We start from the raw sequence: 19,328 nt of genomic DNA on the forward strand, positions 1-19,328 counted from the left end.
AAATGACATTTTCATATTTGCAAATGTAAAATAGGAAAAATAATAGTACCTTCTTCCTAGAATTGCCGTGAGGAATAAATGGTACATGTGTGACACTCTTACAGCTTGATGCCCAGTAAGCCTATAGGAAATGTTAACTCAGTAGGAGGAGGAGGAGGTGGGGGAGGAGGAGTAATATCATTAGTATTATTAAAATATTAAAAGAAGAAAAAGTAAAAAAATTTTCATCTCAAGAATTTGAAATGCAGTATTTTCTGGGAAAACCAAGATGACCAGAACAGAACAAGAACATTTGAGTTGCTTGACAGTCATGGGGGAAAAAAACGTGATCTAAGAAATAAGCCACTGAAGGTATTGACCCTAGACATTTTCATGGGCAAGTTCTTCTTAATTTTACTTTAAGTTTTTAATGTTTATTTTTATTGTGAAATACAACTTGACAAAGCACATAAAATATGCAGTGAACAATAGTTATAATGCAAACCATCATGTAACTAGCATTCTGTTGAGAATAGACAGTGTGAAATTCCCCTCCGCTCAAAGTTCCCTTAGAGGAACCCCACTGCACTGATCTTTATAATTGAAAATGCTTAGCTTTTCTTTTTCATTTTCTGCTCTCTTTATGTATCCCCTGTGCACTGTCATAGAGTTTTTCCTCTTTTTGTATGTTGTGTAATGGAATCCTATGTAAATTGTACATACTAGGAAGGATTGAGGGGTGCTTGCAGGCATTGCCACTCCCAGAATAAAATAAAGTGCAAGACCTCCAAGGGGAAAAGTATCACATTTTATTTGGAGACGTTAAAGAAGGTCTAATAAATGGAGAAAGGCTCCAGGTTTATGGATTAGAAAAGTCATTATTGTAGAGATATCAAAGGGAAAGCTTTCAACATTTCACCATTAAGTGAAAATGAGGACTTTTCATCCCACCATGCCAACAGTTTTTACCAGAAATAGGTGTTGAGTTTCATCACTTTCTGCACCTGTTGAGATGATCTTTAGTTCATTTCCCTATGTTATACTAGCCTTAGTATATGCTGACTTTATTAATATTTTCTTTTTTTTTTAAGATTTTATTTATTTATTTGACAGAGACACAGCGAGAGAGGGAACACAAGCAGGGGGAGTGGGAGCGGGAGAAGCAGGCTTCCCGCTGAGCAGGGAGCCCAATGAGGGGCTCAATCCCAGGACCCTGGGATCATGACCTGAGCTGAAGACAGACGCTTAACGACTGAGCCACCTAGGCACCCCTTTATTAATGTTTTCTTTAGGATCTTTCCATTTATGTTCATGACTGAGATTCACTTGTACTTTGTCTTTCTCATAATATCCTTGTTGAGCTTTGTTATTATAAGGTTATGCTGGCTTGCTAAAATGATTTGGGAAACTATCCTTTCTGTTCTGTTCTCTGTAAGAATTTGTGTGTGATTGGAATTTTTTATTCTTTGAACTCTCTCATGAATTTATTGTAGTGAGTGAGTTTGACAGTGAATAAGATAAATAAGTAAAACACATAGTAAGGTAGGTAGTGATAAATGCTACAGGGGAAAATAAAGCGGTGAAGGAGTTGTGATGTTTGGGTGAATGTTGAAATTTTAGATTGGTGGCCAGAAAGCATCCCTGAGAAGGTGGCTACCAGTGAGGATTTGGCGGAGACACATTCCAGGCAAACAGGTGCAAAGGCTCTAAGGCAGGAAGAGAGCAGGAAGGTCATTGTGGCTGGAAGAGAGAGAACAAGGCAGAACATAGATGAGGGGAGAACTTGGCAGGAGGGCTGGAACCAAATTGTTGAGGACTCTCAGCTCATAGTAAAAACTTCGGGTTTTATCCTGAGATGGGAAGCCATTGGAGGATTTTAAAGGGATAACATTATCTGATCAACCTGTTAACAATAGCTCTTTGCTGGTTTTTTGAGAACAGACTTCTGGGAGAGTGACAGCAGAACCAGGTCCACTAGTTAGGAGACTATTAGGATGATCCAAACAAGAATGATGGTGGCTTGGATGGCAGCTCTAGAGCTGGTGAAAGTGGCCAAAGTCTGGATAAATTTGGTTTATGCGATGATAAGAATTGCTGACAGAAACACAGTAGAGGTGAAAGAAAAACAGGTGAAGAATGGCTCCAAGGTTTTTTGCCCTGAGCAGCTGGAAGAATGTAGTTGTCCTTAACTGGGATGAGGGAAACATTAAGAAGGGCCCTTTCATAAGGGAGCATTACGATCTTGGGTTGGGATACGCTTTAGTTGAGATGCCTGGTAGGCATCTAAGTACATCTGTAAAATAGGCAGTTCTGTATATTGGTCTGAAAGAGGGAGAGGCCCAGTCTAGAGATAAAATTTAGGAGTCAGTTCATGGCTTGGAAGAAAACCAAAGGAAGAGAAGAGCCACAAAAGACTGAATCATGAAATATAGAAATCAGAGATTGGGAGAATCCGGCCAAAGACACAGAGAGGGAAGCTGGAAATTTAAAAGAAAACCAGACAAGTATGGTATCCTGGAAGCAAAGAGAAGGAGAAAGTTATCAGCAGTGTTACATCCTCCTATTAGTTAAAGTAAGTTAGGCTTGAACATTGACCACTGTGTTTAGCAACATGAGGGTCGTTTCATCTTCAACTTCACATGGAAGCCTAAAAATCCCTAAAAAAGCCAAGGGAATTGGAGAACTGTGGCTCAGTCTTGCCTTTTACCGGGTAACAGAACATACTATGTGTATTGTAATTAAGTCAATGATGAATCGATATAGCAACGGACAAAGAAACCACAATTGAAAACCCAGAAGGTTATCTGAGGGCATGTGAATATTTACTATATGACAAACAGTTCTCTTCAGAAGAAAGATGGATTATTTAATAAATGGGGCTACCCCAACTGCATATCCATTTGGGAAAAAAATGAGTCCCAAAAGTATTAAAGACTTATACATACATTAGAAATAAAGCAATAGCCATCTTCCAATTAAAAAAAAAAAAAAAAAGGAAACCACATACAATGTCTGGGTGAGGTATTGTACCAAGACCTCATGCCCTAAAAATAAAAAGGAAATTAACAAGAAAACGACAAACATGTCCGTAGAAAAATGAGTAAGCGCTGTCTGTGAATAAGCTCAACTGCTTGAGCAAATTAGTTGGCCAACAGACTTAAGGAAAATGCTTATGTTTATTAGTAGTCGGGGAAATAAATCAATGAATATTGATTTTTGGCAGAAAAAAAGTAAAAAAAAAAATTCTGTTGCTCACAGAAATGTGAGGGAAAGAGGATTCTCAAACTTTGTAGATCTGCTTTTCCCTACAACACTGCTAATGTGGTGGTACAGATTCTACTCGGGGAAGAACACGTTGTCATGAAAAGTTTACCTAGCCACTGAGAAGGACTGTGGTTCCAGACAGCTCTCAGAAACTCTTGAGGCCTCCTTTTCCTTATCATGAGGTGGTGACGACCACGTGTCTGCTACTGTAGCTGCTGGGTCTTTGAAAATGATGCAGTATGACCTGGAGAGAACTGACACATAGTCCCAGAGTCCAAGAAAAAAATCACATAAATTGTGACATGTATATGGAAAGGAAATCTACTTCTTAATTGTACATTGTTGTAAAGAAGGGCCTTATAAAGAAGGACTGCATTCAGCGGCGGGGCTCAGTTTTGTAGGCCTGGAACAGCACCGTCCAGTAGAACTTTCTGCAGTGAGGAAAATGTTCTGACTCGTGTGCTGTCTAATACAATAGCTGCTGGTCACATGTGGCGGTTGAGCACTTGGCATACTTTGATTTTGTTTAGTTTTGGTTTTATATAAACAGTCACACGCAGATACTACGGTGTTAGGATAGGAAAGCTCAGCATTGATAGGCTACGTGCCCCCATTAAAATGTAATTTGAGATAGATTATAACCAAACGCCAGTTAAATTACAGTTAAGGGTATGCGGGGTTTATATTTGCCAAGAGTAAATGGGTATTAAAATGTTGGTTGATGAACAAAATGATTAGTGTCAGGAAACTGGTCCCGGAGGATACTCAGGGAGGAAAGCATTTATCCAAAGAAGACTATAGAAGCTGAGCAGTCAGGCCTCTCAGTCAGGAGTCCAGATACGCTGGCCTCACTCCTCTCCCAGTTCAGCTTGTATTTTGTTTTGCATATTCCTTGCCGTCCATCACACTCCCCGTGCAGGACGCCTGTCCCCTGCTCTCTAGGTCGAATATCTGCCTCTTTCTCTGTTGTGATTCTCATCCATGGCCTTGGGTTTATTCCCTGGTAAAAGGGATCAAATATCTATCTACAAGGTCCTTTTCTCGTTTAACATTCTAGAAACTCTTTTTTTTTTTAATTTTATTTTACTTATTTATTTGAGAGAGAGCACGAGTGAGGGCAGAGGGAGAGGGAGAAGCAGTCTCCCCGCTGAGCCGGGAGCCAGACATGGGGCTGGATCCCAGGACCCCGGGATCATGATCTGAGCTGAAGGCAGACACTTAAACCAATTGAGCCATCCAGGCACCTCAACATTCGAGGAACTTTTAAGGAGATAGGTTGCTTTTCATAGACTGCATTTCAGGAATGTTGCTTGCGCGGTGATCAACATGAGGAAGGACTCTGGGGCCAGCTGTCTCATCCTGCGACTGAGGAATTTCTCTCAATAGCCATCAGTCAGTGGGTGGCCTTCTGAGGTCTGGGAGTCTTGGTCTGCCCTAACCTTAGCTTACTAGCTCTGAGGTACTTTCCACTGAGAAAGGAACATTCCATTTTGTATTTTTCCATTTATTCTTATCAACAAGCCAAACTATCTTAAGGTTAGATACTTTAAAAAACGAATTCTCAGACTCATGTCATAACTGATGAAGGCTTTTCTTTCCATGCTTAGTTTGTTCTATCATGTTTTGTGTAAAATAGCAGGAAACTGCCATTATTTAAGAAGGGGAAAAAAAAAGCTTGCCATTTTTTAATGTCAACATTTACCAGTTTTGACTTCTATTGGAAAATCCACTTATATGAATGTTTCAGTAAGGAAACATTTGGCTACATAGAACACTAGAAAGCTGTGAAAAATAATAAAAGTCCCGTTGTATATTTACGCTTGGGAAAATACATTTAAAGTAGAATGCCTGATTTCGGTCTTGACAGATTTTTAAAATTTGAGGTTACTCAAAAGAAGAGGCATAACAAATTAGTGAATATCAGCTAGACCCTATGGATTTCCCCCCAGAAAGTACTAAGCATAAAGTGTAAATATAAAGTTGATTTAGTGATTTATGAGAGAAGAATGTACCAAACTAAAACAGTGAAAATTTTTCTTTACCTCATGATTTTTTATTTTGGCGTTTGTTATGTTCTTTTAATGGATTTGGTTGGGAAGGAATTTTGGAATGGGGAGTACATAGAATAAATAGGCATATAACCTGTAACAAAAATAACATTTTAGCTGGGACTTGAAGCATGTGCAGTACATAATTTTGGGAAATCTTAGGCTTCCGGGTTTATTACATGTGTGAGAGCAAAGCTGTACTTTACCATTTTCATTTGCAAAAACCAAATATGTCTTAGACTCACACATCTAAACTAATAGTTTGTTTCACTTAAATATTACAAAGAGCCAAGGCATTTGGTTGTTGATGTATATATTTTCCTGAAGTTTTACATGTTTGTTTGTTTGTTTGTTTGTTTGAATAGAGTCCTGTGAAGATAAATCAGATTAGCCTGGATGAGAGTGGAGAGCACATGGGCGTGTGTTCAGAGGATGGCAAGGTATGGCGATGACATGGGCACGTGGAAAACACTGTCTGGTTCTGAGGTCTGGGGTGGTCTCCAACCAGGGGCTTGGAAATGCACTCTGCTTGCTGTATACCTGCTTTAGGAGAACCTTGATTATTCTTTTTGGGTATTGGACTTGCTTCCGATTGCTCATAATTAAAGTAAAATATATGTCGCACAAATGTGCCTTAGGAAAAGTAATTACAAGAATGTCAATAATGTAACTAGTATTAAGCTGATTAACAGCTGTGGCAGGGGGACCTGTCACCTTAATCATTACTGCTGTGCCACTTATACTTCAGTGACTAGTCTGCAGTTCCTGCAAGACAGTAGTTTAATGCCTTTCCACCATAAATCCACAAAATTGGATTTTGTGGGCATGATTTCTGTGGGCCAGTGGTTTTCATTTTCACACAAGTTATGAATGTTTCTCTTGAATTATAGAATCTTTTGATAAGCAATCATAGTTTATCAGAAGAATAAAGTATCTTACAATGGCCACGTTAAATAAATGTAAAATCGATATATGTACAGTTTTCTAAAAACCTGGCACCCACTTCCTCAACCGAGGACATACATCATTTGTGCAGTGTATAACTAACAATTATCAGTGCTTCTTGCTGATGTTGAGCTGTGACATTTAGTGGTTGTGGTGATTGATTTTCCACTTAATAAGAATGTCTTTTTTGTTTCTCAGTCGATGGAAGTCTTTTCTAATGTTGGTTTGCAATGATAAAATTCTAATGCACAGTGTATGTAAGTTACTTTTCTAAAATAACAGTTTGAGAAAGAGTGCATTAAGAATCATTACATGATCTTACCTATTCCTGACTGAATAGAGCACATTTCCTAATCTAATTTTGTAGTTTTACATGATCTAAATTCAGTGGGTCATTAAGATGAGTAAATGAAAAACAGTGTACTCCATGTAAAAGATTTATACCCATTTAATCTGTTAGCAAAAGAAAAATAAGTCCTCTTGACACACAAGAATGCATTTTATATATCTAAGCTTAATGTTGCCCAAAAGGTCTTTTGAAATGGTAATTGGAACACTGTGCTTTCCAAAGAACACTGTCAAATTTTACATTACTTTCTAAAATTCTGAGGTGGGCCACACTGTCAGGGAGGTGAGGGAGGACTTGGTACGTATGGAAATTGAGAATTCTCCAAACAGTTGAAACCTTTTTGTATTTATGAACTTGTAAAGGAAGGTCGTCTTTATTTTGTGTTCTTAAAGATAAGGAATTCCTTCTGGACTGACAACCAATTTAGTTGAACTAAATTGTTGAAAGAGAATATTCATTTTTCAAATTGGAAAAGAATTTTTACCCAAATACTTCATCAAAGAATTTTCGAAGCTTTAAATGTTGAATAATTATTATTTGAACTGGCAAACTGGGATATTTTAACTCTGTCTAGTGGATAATGACCCTCAGATATCACCTGGTACACTTCTTGGCAAATACCTGTTTTCTAATTTAGGCAGATTTGTAACTGCCATATTTTGGTGTAGACCCATGATACATGTTTAAAAATAGTTTTCACATATGTTCTATTAGCAGTGAAAGAAGTGAAAATAAATATTTTGGTGCACATAATTTATGTAAGCTAGCAGTATTGGGAAAATTGAGTAGCTAGTATAGAATGATCTGGCAAAGTGGTCAGTAATGATAAAAACATAAAGATTATTACAAAGATAAACTCCAGATATCTAGATCTAATGCATCTTTAAATGGCTGTTGTGATTTTTCTTTTTTTAGTGTATTAAGACCCCTAGATAAAATATGTCGCCTTCATACATAAACTAGAATCAGTTTAGTGTAGAGGTCAGGGTGGAGATATTTTCTCTTAAAATTTTGGAGATGTTGCTCCCTTTTGTCTGACCTTTATTTTTGTGGACATGTCTGAGGCTAGCATACTTTTGTTCTTTCACAAAACCTTTTTAATTTTTTTTTTTTGTCCTGTCTTGGAGCTTAGACTAATAATAATAACAATAAAACAACAATATACGGCCCTTGTAGTTCAGTTTGCTAAGTTATGTCTTGTTTGGGTCTATTTTCATTAATTTTGTCTGGAACACAGTAAGTCCTTTTGATCCATATACTGAAGTATTGTTTTCATTTCAGGAAAGTTTACTTCAGTTCTGATTTTGATTATTGCTTCTGTTCCATTTATTTTCATTTCTTCAAAGAAACCCAATAATACTTAGGCTGGAGGCAGTTACGGTGCAGAGGCTAAGCGCTGGCTCCATATTCCGCCTGCCTGGGCGGGATTTCGGTTCCCCTGTGTTAGGCTGGCCTCACGGCTTGGCCTCCTGTTAGCTTCCTCTGCTGGGCAGTGGGCACGCTGGGGGCCCTGCCTGGAATATTGCCAGGTGCTGGGTGTACGGTGAGCCCTCTAGGTTTATGTTAACTGTTTTTGCTGCTAACCATTCACTTCTTAGCCCATTGCAGACTGGCCTTTCCCCCCCTCCTGCATTATTGTACTTAAACTTTTCAAAGGAAAAGGGTGAATGGCTAAGCACCGTTCACTCTTCTGCTTTTGGAAAATATGTATATTGTAAGGAAAACTGGTCATACCGCGTGGGTGACACACACGCACAGGCACACACACATGTATGTGCTTTTCTTTCTCTTTGTTTTTCTCCTCCTTTCTCTGTAGTCAGGGAGTTTCTTGTTCGTTCCCTTTGCGGATTTGCTTTAATTCCAATGTCAGTTTTGCCTCATGGAATAGAGTTTTATTCTATCTTGGATTTTTAATTTTCCTGAAGTCTTTCTATTGCTCCCAGCTCTATTTTAATATCAGCCAGATATATATTTAATTTTAAAAAAAATTTACAACTTGTATTTCTTTCCTTTTTTTTTTTTAAGATTTTATGTATTTATTTGACACAGAGAGAGAGCACAAGTAGGGGGAGCGGCAGGCAGAGGGAGAGGGAGAAGCAGGCTTCCCACCGAGCAGGGACCCCGATATGGGGCTTGTGACCTGAGCCAAGGGCAGACGCTTAACCGACTGAAGCACCCAGGTGTCCCTCTTGTGTGTTAGAGTGCCAGGCAGTGTAGTCTAAAGGTTAGGAATGGATTCATGCTGCCACATTTTAGCTGTGTGATGTCAGGTATGTTATTCCTATCTCTCTGTGCCTTAGTCTATTTCCTCCTCTATAAACTGGGGATAATGATAGTACCTGCCTCATTGATTATTAGAAATAAATTAGTTAATATTTGTAAATTGTTTGGAAGAGTATGAGGAACAGAAGAAACAGTGCAGTAATTTCTAGCAATCATTAGGCTGTCTTTCTGCTCCAGACTCACAGAGGTCTTTTGTTCTTAGTGAAGTCACTGAACAGTTTTCCAGTTTTCTTCCTTTTCTTCCTTTCCTTTTTCTCCCTCTGAGTCATCAGAATTGTGTTCTGCAATATCCTTTTTATAGACTTTGTGTGCGTTTTTTGTTGCTTGTTTATCCATCCCAGAACAAGGAGAAGAGCTCTTTTCTGAATCCAGATTACAAACAGATTGTGTCTGATTGCTCTTGGCCTTGCCTGTTAGCATTTTTTGTGTTGTGGAATCACGTTCTTTGCTCCACACAGGGGCCCCGTAAATGAGCTTGATTTCCTCTGACCAGAGGTCATCAGTTAAAGCAGCTCCCCCAGTGACATGGGAGCCTCTGCAGCCACCTCTCCCGGGTCTCATGCTCCTCGTGGGTGGAGAAAATGAAAACCAGTCTCCTCTATGAGGGTTTCTTCAGCTCACACCCTAGATGGAATGGCAGCTTCCATGTTCATCCCTGGTCCTACTCGACCTGTTGCTGTTTGGAAGCTGGGGTTTGAGAGAGAGGCTATTTTGAGGGAAGTATGGCCTGGCAGGTTGTCTGACCCTCTGGCCACCTCACTCATGGTTCCTCTCCATCAGATGGCCTACGTTGCCCAGTTTTCTGGTTGGCAAATACATAGAACTCCATGCTCAAGTGGAGAAGAATATACACCTTCCTTGCTGTTCCATGAGGGTAGGTTTTCTTTACTTCAAGCAGTAAAACACATATCACATGCCTTCCATGGCCCTCACGTGGCCCTATGGGTCTGGAGTTAATGAGAAATTGCCAGGACTACAGTAGATTGGTCGTAAGGCCAACTGCTCTGAATTTTCTCTTTTTCTTCATTAGGTGTTTTTGTGACTAGTTGGGGGAAGTTGTTAGAGGATACCATTTTCAAAAGGACCCTCTATTTTAGCCTTCAATTACAGATTCTTATCTGGGATGAGATCTTCCTGAAAGCCAGAACTCTCTAGGCAGACATTCAGCAGATTCCTTTCACAGACGAGTATGATATTCACTGACAAAAGTGGCAAAATAAATAAAGAGGGAGGGAGAAGAAATAGATAAAAACTGTTTTGGATTTTATTAGCTGTGGTAGTATAACTTGTGATCAACTCGTTTGGCCTGTCACATTAGTGAAATGAACCAAAACAGCGAAGGGTGATTTTATAAATCACCCTGCTTGTACTGATCAAGTTTATGAGATTTGTCCTGTGGAAATTACAGTGTTTTCCATGTTGAAGGAGAAAATAGGAATATTTGAGGAAGAGGTTATTCAGTTAAATGTAGCAGTAGGGACTGACCCCAGAGTTGTAGTCTGTTCGCTTTTCTGTTGATTCCCCCTTATTCTACTATTACATCTCCACTTGGGTTCATAATTTTTTTAAATGTGGGTTCATAATTTTTAAAGGGGTACTTATCCCTGGTAATTCATTATTTAATTTAACCATTAGAATCACAGTCCTAATATTTATCTCCTGTTTACTGAATGCTCAGTCTTTTTCAGCGGGTTCATACATCATTTATTTACATTTCATATACTTTTCCCACCATAAAAATAAATCACCTAACTTTTGTTCTTAAAACCACCTTTACCCTCCTATAGCCAGAAGGATACTTATCCACGGGAATGAATGGTCTGCTTCATTTAGTTTCAGCTTCGGTCACAGAGCTGCCTAATTCAGAGTCTGACATTCACTTTCCCTTTAGTTTGGTAAATATTTGAGGCTTTTGAATGTTTTTTTCCTGGTTCCACTTTTCCTACACTTTCCGTAGAAAGATATCTTATTTCCATATTTTAAGCTGGCTCATGTAATGTTAGTGTGTAAGAGAATGGGTTTGGAACACTCTTCTTGCTTCTTACGACCTTGGCCAAGTCCTTTATTTTTCGGCAGTATCATCTGATAAGCAGGCATAATGGTGTTTGCTATCATACCTAGCAGTGTTGCTCTAAGGACTGCATGAAGCAGGGCAGGATTTTCAGTGCTAGCTACATTTAATTAAATATTTTATTTTGTTTTATTTTATGTTTTATTTTTTTTTCCACGCAGAATGTGCCCTCTTTAATACCCATCACCGGCTATCCCATCCCCCCGCCCCCCCGCCCCTCTAGAGCCCTCAGTTTGTTTTTCAGAGTCCATCGTCTCTAATGGTTCGTCTCCCCCTCCGACTTACTCCCCTTCATTCTTCCCCTCCTGCTATCTTCTTCTTTTTTTTTTCCTTAACATATATTGCATTATTTGTTTCAGAAGTACAGATCCATGATTCATCAGTCTTGTACAATTCACAGTGCTCACCATAGCACATACCCTCCCGAATGTCTATCACCCAGCCACCCCATCCCTCCCATCCCCCACCACTCCAGCAACACTCACTTTGTTTCCTGAGATTAAGAATTCCTCATATCAGTGAGGTCATATGATACATGTCTTTCTCTAATTGACTTATTTCACTCAGCATAACAACCTCCAGTTCCATCCACATCGTTGCAAATGGCAAGATCTCATTCCTTTTGATGGCTGCATACTATTCCATTGTGTATCTATACCACATCTTCTTTATCCATTCATCTGTCGATGGACATCTTGGCTCTTTCCACAGTTTGGCTATTGTGGACATTGCTGCTATAAACATGGGGGTGCACGTACCCCTTCGGATCCCTACATTTGTATCTTTGTGGTAAGTACCCAGTGGTGCAATTGCTGGATCGTATGGTAGTTCTATTTTCAACTTTTTGAGGAACCTCCATACTGTTTTACAGAGTGGTTACACCAGCTTGCATTCCCACCAACAGTGTAGAAGGGTTCCCCTTTCTCCGCATCCCCGCCAACATCTGTCGTTTCCTGACTTGTTAATTTTAGCCATTCTAACTGGTGTGAGGTGGTATCTCATTGAGGTTTTGATTTGGATTTCCCTGATGCCAAGCGATGGTGAGCACTTTTTCATGTGTCTGTTGGCCATTTGGATGTCTTCTTTGGAAAAATGTCTGTTCCTGTCTTCTGCCCATTTCTTGATTGGATTATTTGTTCTTTGGGTGTTGAGTTTGATAAGTTCTTTATAGATTTTGGATACTAGCCCCTTTATCTGATATGTCATTGGCAAATATTTTCTCCCATTCTGTCGGTTGTCTTTTGGTTTTGTGGACTGTTTCTTTTGCTGTGCAAAAGCTTTTTATCTTGATGAAATCCCAATAGTTCATTTTTGCCCTTGCTTCCCTTGCCTTTGGCGATGTTTCTAGGAAGAAGTTGCTATGGCTGAGGTGGAAGAGGTTTCTGCCTGTGTTCTCCTTTAGGATTTGGATGGACTCCTGTCTCACGTTTAGGTCTTTCAACCATTTGGAGTCTATTTTTGTGTGTGGTGTAAGGAAATGGTCCAGTTTCATTCTTCTGCATGTGGCTGTCCAATTTTCCCAACACCATTTGTTGAAGAGACTATCTTTTGGCTTTTGGACGTTCTTTCCTGCTTTGTCAAAGATGAGTTGACCATAGAGTTGAGGGTCCATTTCTGGGCTCTTGATTCTGTTCCATTGATCTATGTGTCTGTTTTTGTGCCAGTACCATACTGTCTTGATGATGACAGCTTTGTAATAGACCTGGAAGTCCGGAATTGTGATGCCACCAGCTTTGCTTTTCTTTTGCAACATTCCTCTGGCTATTCGGGGTCCATACATTCCCCTGGTTCCATACAAATTTTAGGATTATTTGTTCCGTTTCTTTGAAAAAGGTGGATGGTATTTTGATGGGGATTGCATTGAATGTGTAGATTGCTCTAGGTAGCACTGACATCTTCACAATGTTTGTTCTTCCAATCCATGAGCATGGAACGTTTTTCCATTTCTTTGTGTCTTCTTCAGTTTCTTTCATGAGTATTTTATAGTTTTCTGAGTACAGATCCTTTGCCTCTTTGGTTAAATTTATTCCTAGGTATCTTATGGTTTTGGGTGCAATTGTAGATGGGATCGACTCCTTGATTTGTCTCTCTTCTGTCTTGTTGGTGTATAGGAATGCCACTGATTTCTTTGCATTGATTTTATAGCCTGCTACTTTACTGAATTCCTGTATGAGTTCTAGCAGTTTTGGGGTGGAGTCTTTTGGGTTTACCACATACAGTATCATATCATCTGCAAAAGGTGAGAGTTTGACTTCCTCTTTGCCGATTTGGATGCCTTTGATTTCTTTTTGTTGTCTGATTGCTGTGGCTAGGACTTGTAATACTATGTTGAATAGCAGTGGTGAGAGTGGACATCCCTGCCGCGTTCCTGACATTAGGGGAAAAGCTCTCAGCTTTTCCCCATTGAGAATGATATTCGCTGTAGGTTTTTCATAGATGTCTTTTATGATGTTGAGGTAGGCACCCTCTATCCCTATACTCTGAAGAGTTTTGATCAAGAAAGGATGCTGTACTTTGTCAAATGCTTTTTCTGCATCTATTGAGAGGATCATATGATTCTTGTTCTTTCTTTTGTTAATGTATTGTATCACGTTGATTGATTTGTGGATGTTGAACCAGCCTTGCAGCCCAGGGATAAATCCCACTTGGTCATGGTGAGTAATCCTTTTAATGGACTGTTGGATCCTATTGGCTAGTATTTTGGTGAGAATTTTTGCATCCATGTTCATCAAGGATATTGGTCTGTAATTCTCCTTTTTGATGGGGTCTTTGTCTGGTTTGGGATCAAGGTAATGCTGGCCTCATAAAATGAGTTTGGAAGTTTTCCTTCCATTTCTATTTTTTGAAACAGTTTCAGGAGAATAGGTATTAATTCTTCTTTAAATGTCTGATAGAATTCCCCTGGGAAGCCATCTGGCCCTGGGCTTTTGTTTGTTGGGAGATTGTTGATGACTGCTTCAATTTCCTTAGTGGTTATAGGTCTGTTCAGGTTTTCTATTTCTTCCTGGTTCAATTTTGGTAATTGATACATCTAGGAATGCATCCATTTCTTCCAGGTTATCTAATTTGCTGGCATAGAGTTGGTCATCATATGTTCTTATAATTGTTTGTATTTCTTTGGTGTTGGTTGTGATCTCTCCTCTTTCATTCATGATTTTGTTGATTTGGGTCCTTCCTCTTTTCTTTTGGATAAGTCTGGCCAGGGGTTTATCAATCTTGTTAATTCTTTCAAAGAACCAGCTCCTAGTTTCGTTGATCTGTTCTACTGTTCTTTTGGTTTCTAGTTCATTGATTTCTGCTCTGATCTTTATGATTTCTCTTCTCCTGCTGGGTTTAGGCTTTATTTGCTGTTCTTTCTCCAGCTCCTTTAGGTGTAGGGTTAGGTTGTGTATTTGAGACCTTTCTTGTTTCTTGAGAAAGGCTTGTATTGCTATATACTTTCCTCTCAGGACTGCCTTTGCTGTATCCCAAAGATTTTGAACAGTTGTATTTTCATTTTCATTGGTTTCCATGAATTTTTTTAATTCTTCTTTAATTTCCTGGTTGACCCATTCATTCTTTAGTAGGATGCTCTTTAGCCTCCATGTATTTGAGTTCTTTCCGACTTTCCTGTGGTGATTGAGTTCTAGTTTCAAAGCGTTGTGGTCTGAAAATATGCAGGGAATAATCCCAATCCTTTGGTACCGGTTGGGACCTGATTTGTGACCTAGGATGTGACCAGTTTTGGAGAATGTTCCATCGGCACTAGAGAAGAATGTGTATTCCGTTGCTTTGGGATGGAATGTTCTGAATATGTCTGTGAAGTCCATTTGGTCCAGTGTGTCATTTAAAGTCTTTATTTCCTTGTTGATCTTTTGCTTATATGATCTGTCCATTTCAGTCAGGGGGGTGTTAAAGTCCCCCACTATTATTGTATTGTTGTCAATGTGTTTCTTTGCTCTTGTTATTAATTGCCTTATATAATTGGCTGCTCCCATGTTAGGGCATAGATATTTACAATTGTTAGATCTTCTTGTTGGACAGACCCTTTAAGTAGGATATAGTGTCCTTCCTCATCTCTTATTACAGTCTTTGTTTTAAAATCTAATTTGTCTGATAGAAGGATTGCCACCCCAGCTTTCTTTTGGTGTCCATTAGCATGGTAAATGGTTTTCCACCCCTCACTTTCAATCTGGGGGTGTCTTTGGGTCTAAAATGAGTTTCTTGCAGACAGCATATTGATGGGTCTTGTTTTGTAATCCAATCTGATAGCCTGTGTCTTTTGATTGAGGCATTTAGCCCATTTACATTCAGGGTAACTATTGAAAGGTATGAATTTCGTGCCATTGTATTGCCTGTAAGGTGACTGTGACTGTATATTGTCTGTGTTCCTTTCTGATCTATGCTGCTTTTAGGCTCTCTCTTTGCTTAGAGGACCCTTTCAATATTTCTTGTAGGGTTGGTTTTGTGTTTGCAAATTCCTTTAGTTTTTGTTTGTCCTGGAAACTTTTTATCTCTCCTTCTATTTTCAGTGATAGCCTAGCTGGATATAGTATTCTTGGCTGCATATTTTTCTCGTTTAGTGCTCTGAAGATATCATGCCAGTCCTTTCTGGCCTGCCAGGTCTCTGTGGATAGGTCTGTTGCCAATCTAACGTTTCTACCGTTGTAGGTTACATATCTCTTCTTCCGAGCTGCTTTCAGGATTTTCTCTTTGTCTCTGAGACTCGTACGTTTTTCTATTAGATGTCGGGGTGTTGACCTATTTTTATTGATTTTGAGAGGGGTTCTCTGTGCCTCCCGAATTTTGATGCCTGTTTCCTTCCCCACATTAGGGAAGTTCACTGCTATTATTTGCTCCAGTATACCTTCTGCCCCTCTCTCTCTTTCTTCTTCTTCTGGGATCCCAGTTATTCTAATGTTGTTTCGTCTTATCGTATCGCTTATCTCTCATATTCTGCCCTCGTGATCCTGTAGTTGTTTCTCTCTCTTTTTCTCAGCCTCTTTATTTTCTATCATTTGGTCTTCTATATCGCTGATTCTTTCTTCTGCTTCATTTATCCTAGGAGTTAGTGCCCTCATTTTTGATTGCACCTCATCAATAGCCTTTTGATTTCGACTTGGTTAGATTTTAGTTCTTTTATTTCTCCAGAAAGGGTTTCTCTAATAACTTCCACACTTTTTTCAACCCTAGCTAGTATCTTTAAAGTCATGATTCTGAACTCTAGGTCCGACATCGTACTAATGTCCGTATTGAGTAGGTCCCTGGCAGTTGGTACTACCTCTTGTTCTTTTTGCTGAGGTGATTTTTTTTGTGTTGTCATTTTGTCCAGAGGAGAACAGATGAATGAGAGAACAGAATGCTAACAGGTTAACAACGTCCCCAGCAAATATACTCTATACAAATCAGAAAAGACCTGAAACCAGGGGACAAGAAAGGGAAAGAAAGAAGAGAAAAAAAAAAAAGGAAAAAGAAAAAGATAAAAACAAAAACAGAAGAAAACAAGAAAAAACAATATGATCAAATATGATCAGGCTAGTGCATAGATCAGTGCCATACACTAACTTTTGGGCATATTTTGGTGTGTTAGAAGAAAGTGCCTGCTAAAATTTTAATGGAAGAAAGACTTATATATGTACAAAATAAGGGTTGATACAATGAAGGGATGGCAGATGACTGTAAAGATGAAAATTTTAAAAGATTTTATAAGAGGAATTGATAAGATAAGAGTTTGTTTTTAAAAAGAAAGAAGAAGATTTAAAAAGAGAAAGAAAAAAAAAGGGAGAGAATGTGATCAGGCAGGAGACTAGAACAAACCCATACACTAGTGATTTAGGGTATATTTTGATCTGTTAGAAGAAATTGTATCTCAAAATTTTAAAGAGAGAACAACTTATATATTATGCCTAAAATAAGGGTAACTAGTGAAGGGGTCAAAATATGACTCTAAAAATGAAAAATAAAAAATGTTTTTTTTAAAAAGGGATTGATAAGATGTTTGAAAAAGGGAAAAAGAAAAATTCAAAAAAAAAAACAGTTAAAAAAATTAACTTCGAAAAACTAATGAATTATGATACAAAAGCCATGAATTCTATGTGCAGTATTCCCGTAGCGCTGGAGTTCTCCTGTTCTCCTTGATCGGTAAACTTGGTCTTGGCTTGCTGGCTGTTCGTGGTGATCTTCTGGGGGAGGGGCCTGCTTGCCGTGGTTCCCAAATGTCTTTGCCGGAGGCGGAATTGCCCCGCCCTTGTGAGTCCGGGCTAAGCAAGCTGCTCTGGTTTCCTCTCAGGAGCTTTTGTTCCCTGCAAGCTCTGGTACAGCTTTGGAGGACCAGGGTGAAAATGGTGGCCTCCCAGTCTCCGCCCGGTGGAGCCGGGAACTCGGGGCCTCGCTCTTCAGTGCGCCCCCAGAGAAAAGCAGTCACTCCCATCTCCCTGGTCTCCGGCCGCACTCCGTGCTCACCCGGCCTGTGACCGAGCGTTTCTATCTCTGGCACCCGACCCCGTGTGTAGTCTCCAAACCCAGCAGATCCCAGCGTTGCGCTCCCGCGCCGCTCCTCCCCGGGAAGGAAGGGGAGTCTCCCCGCCTCTGCTGCTTGTTGGGTCCCTGCTGGAGGAGCAGGAGCCCGACTGAGCTGCGGATCACAGTTTATGGCAGCCCCAAGCTGAGAGCCCGTGCCTTGGCTCTGTCTCTGCAGCCGGCTTCCCCGCTCCAATTCCTGGGAGCTCTGCCGCACTCAGGCACCCCCGGTCTTTCTGTGACCCCGAGGGTCCTGAGACCACACTGTCCCGCGAGGGTTCCACCCTCCGCTTAGCCACTGGAGCAACGTCCCTCAGCGGAGCCGACTTCTAAAAGTTCTGATTTTGTGCTCCGCGGTTCTATCACTTGCCAGAAGCGGCCGACAGAGGCCCCCTCCCCCGCCGTCTATCCTCCCGAATATTGCCTCGGATTCACTTCTCCGCACGTCCTACCTTCCAGAAAGTGGTCACTTTTGTGTTCAGACTGTTGTTACTCTTCTTACCTTCAATCTCCTGTTGAGTTCGTAGGTGTTCAGAATGATTTGATCCCTATTGAGCTGAATTCCTGAGACCAGACGAAATCCAGGCCTCCTACTCCTCCGCCATCTTGCCCCGCCCCCTAATTAAATATTTTAAAATTTATAATTAAGTTTTAAATTAATAATTTAAATAAATTGTAAATGAATTAAAATACGATTCCATCCCAGCGGAACTGTTTAGTTTGTCTAGAGTGGGGTCTGGCCATTAGTATCCCGGGATCTTAATTGTGCAGTAATGATCATTCTCTCCAAACAATGAGAAGCAAGGTGGTAGTGGGGCATGCATGCATTTATCAAATCAGGAATGTCTTCTAACAGACCACCTCCGGTTAAATCTCGTACCCTCTTTGTTACATTGTACCATGTGGCTGTTGTTGGAAGCCAGAAAACATATTTGGCACAGGATGGGAAAACAGTCACAAAATGGGCATCCTCCTGATTTCACCTCTTCGTGAATGAATTTGTCTCCAAAAATTGTATCAGGAGTAAATTTTCCTCTTCAAACTCGCAAAACTGAACCACTCACAACTCACCAAGATGAAAACAAGAAGACATCAGAAGTCTGAATAGTTTATAACTACTGAAGAATTTGAATTTGAATTTGTAATTAAAAACTTTCTCACATAGACCCCACCCTAGATGGCTTCACTAGTGAATGCTTACAAAATTAAAGAAGAAATAATGCCCCTCTTCTAGGGACTAGAAAAAGAATGCACACATTGCAAGCGTTGGGAGATAGTTCTGAGTGCCCCCAGTAGTTAGCTCCAAGTGTCTGAGAGCTGCGGGAGTCTTCAGCTCCGCTGGTAAGAGTGTAAATTGATCAAAACCACTTTGTGAAATGGTTTGGCTGTTTATTAAATGTGAACAGATGCATAGCTTATGACAACAGTTCCACTCCTACTTCTGTACTCTTCACAAATGTGTATCGAAGTGCACCAAAAGATTTGTAAAGAGCGTTTATGGCAGCATTATTTATAATAGCCCCAATTTGGAAACAACCCAAATGATCAACAAAAGGCGGGTATATGAATTGTGGTATATTCATACATTAAAATACTATGCAGCAATGGCAAAGAACCAGCTACTGCTATACATAACAGTTTGGATAAATCTTGTAAGGAAGAAGCCAGTGAAATAGTTCACGATCCTATTTATATAAAATTCAAACGCCAGCACAGTTCATCTATGGTGATAGACTTCAGAGGAGTGTGGTTAATTTGTCACGGTGTTACTGAATATGAAGAAACACAGAGGCGCTTCTTGGGTTCTAGTTCTTGATCTGGATGGGGTCTGCAGGGATATGTTTAGGTCACAAAATTTATCAAGCTGTAAATTTGTGATTCGTACCCTCGG

General features: G+C 39.9%; 1 protein-coding gene across 3 annotated transcripts in view; it reads left to right on the top strand.

Moving 5' to 3' along the window:
* Positions 1 to 19,328, top strand: part of VPS41 (VPS41 subunit of HOPS complex) — a 199,506-nt gene that overhangs the window by 79,557 nt on the left and 100,621 nt on the right. For all 3 annotated transcript variants that reach the window (XM_028108900.2, XM_028108901.2, XM_088018676.1), the window contains one exon: positions 5,657 to 5,731. In XM_028108900.2, the coding sequence (XP_027964701.1) occupies positions 5,657 to 5,731 (75 nt within the window). The remainder of the gene's footprint in view (positions 1 to 5,656; positions 5,732 to 19,328) is intronic.

This window comes from Eumetopias jubatus, unplaced genomic scaffold, assembly GCF_037043125.1.
Source record: "Eumetopias jubatus isolate StellerSeaLion01/CBP00866 unplaced genomic scaffold, mEumJub1_p1.0 scaffold_14, whole genome shotgun sequence".
Taxonomy (NCBI): Eukaryota; Metazoa; Chordata; class Mammalia; order Carnivora; family Otariidae; genus Eumetopias; species Eumetopias jubatus.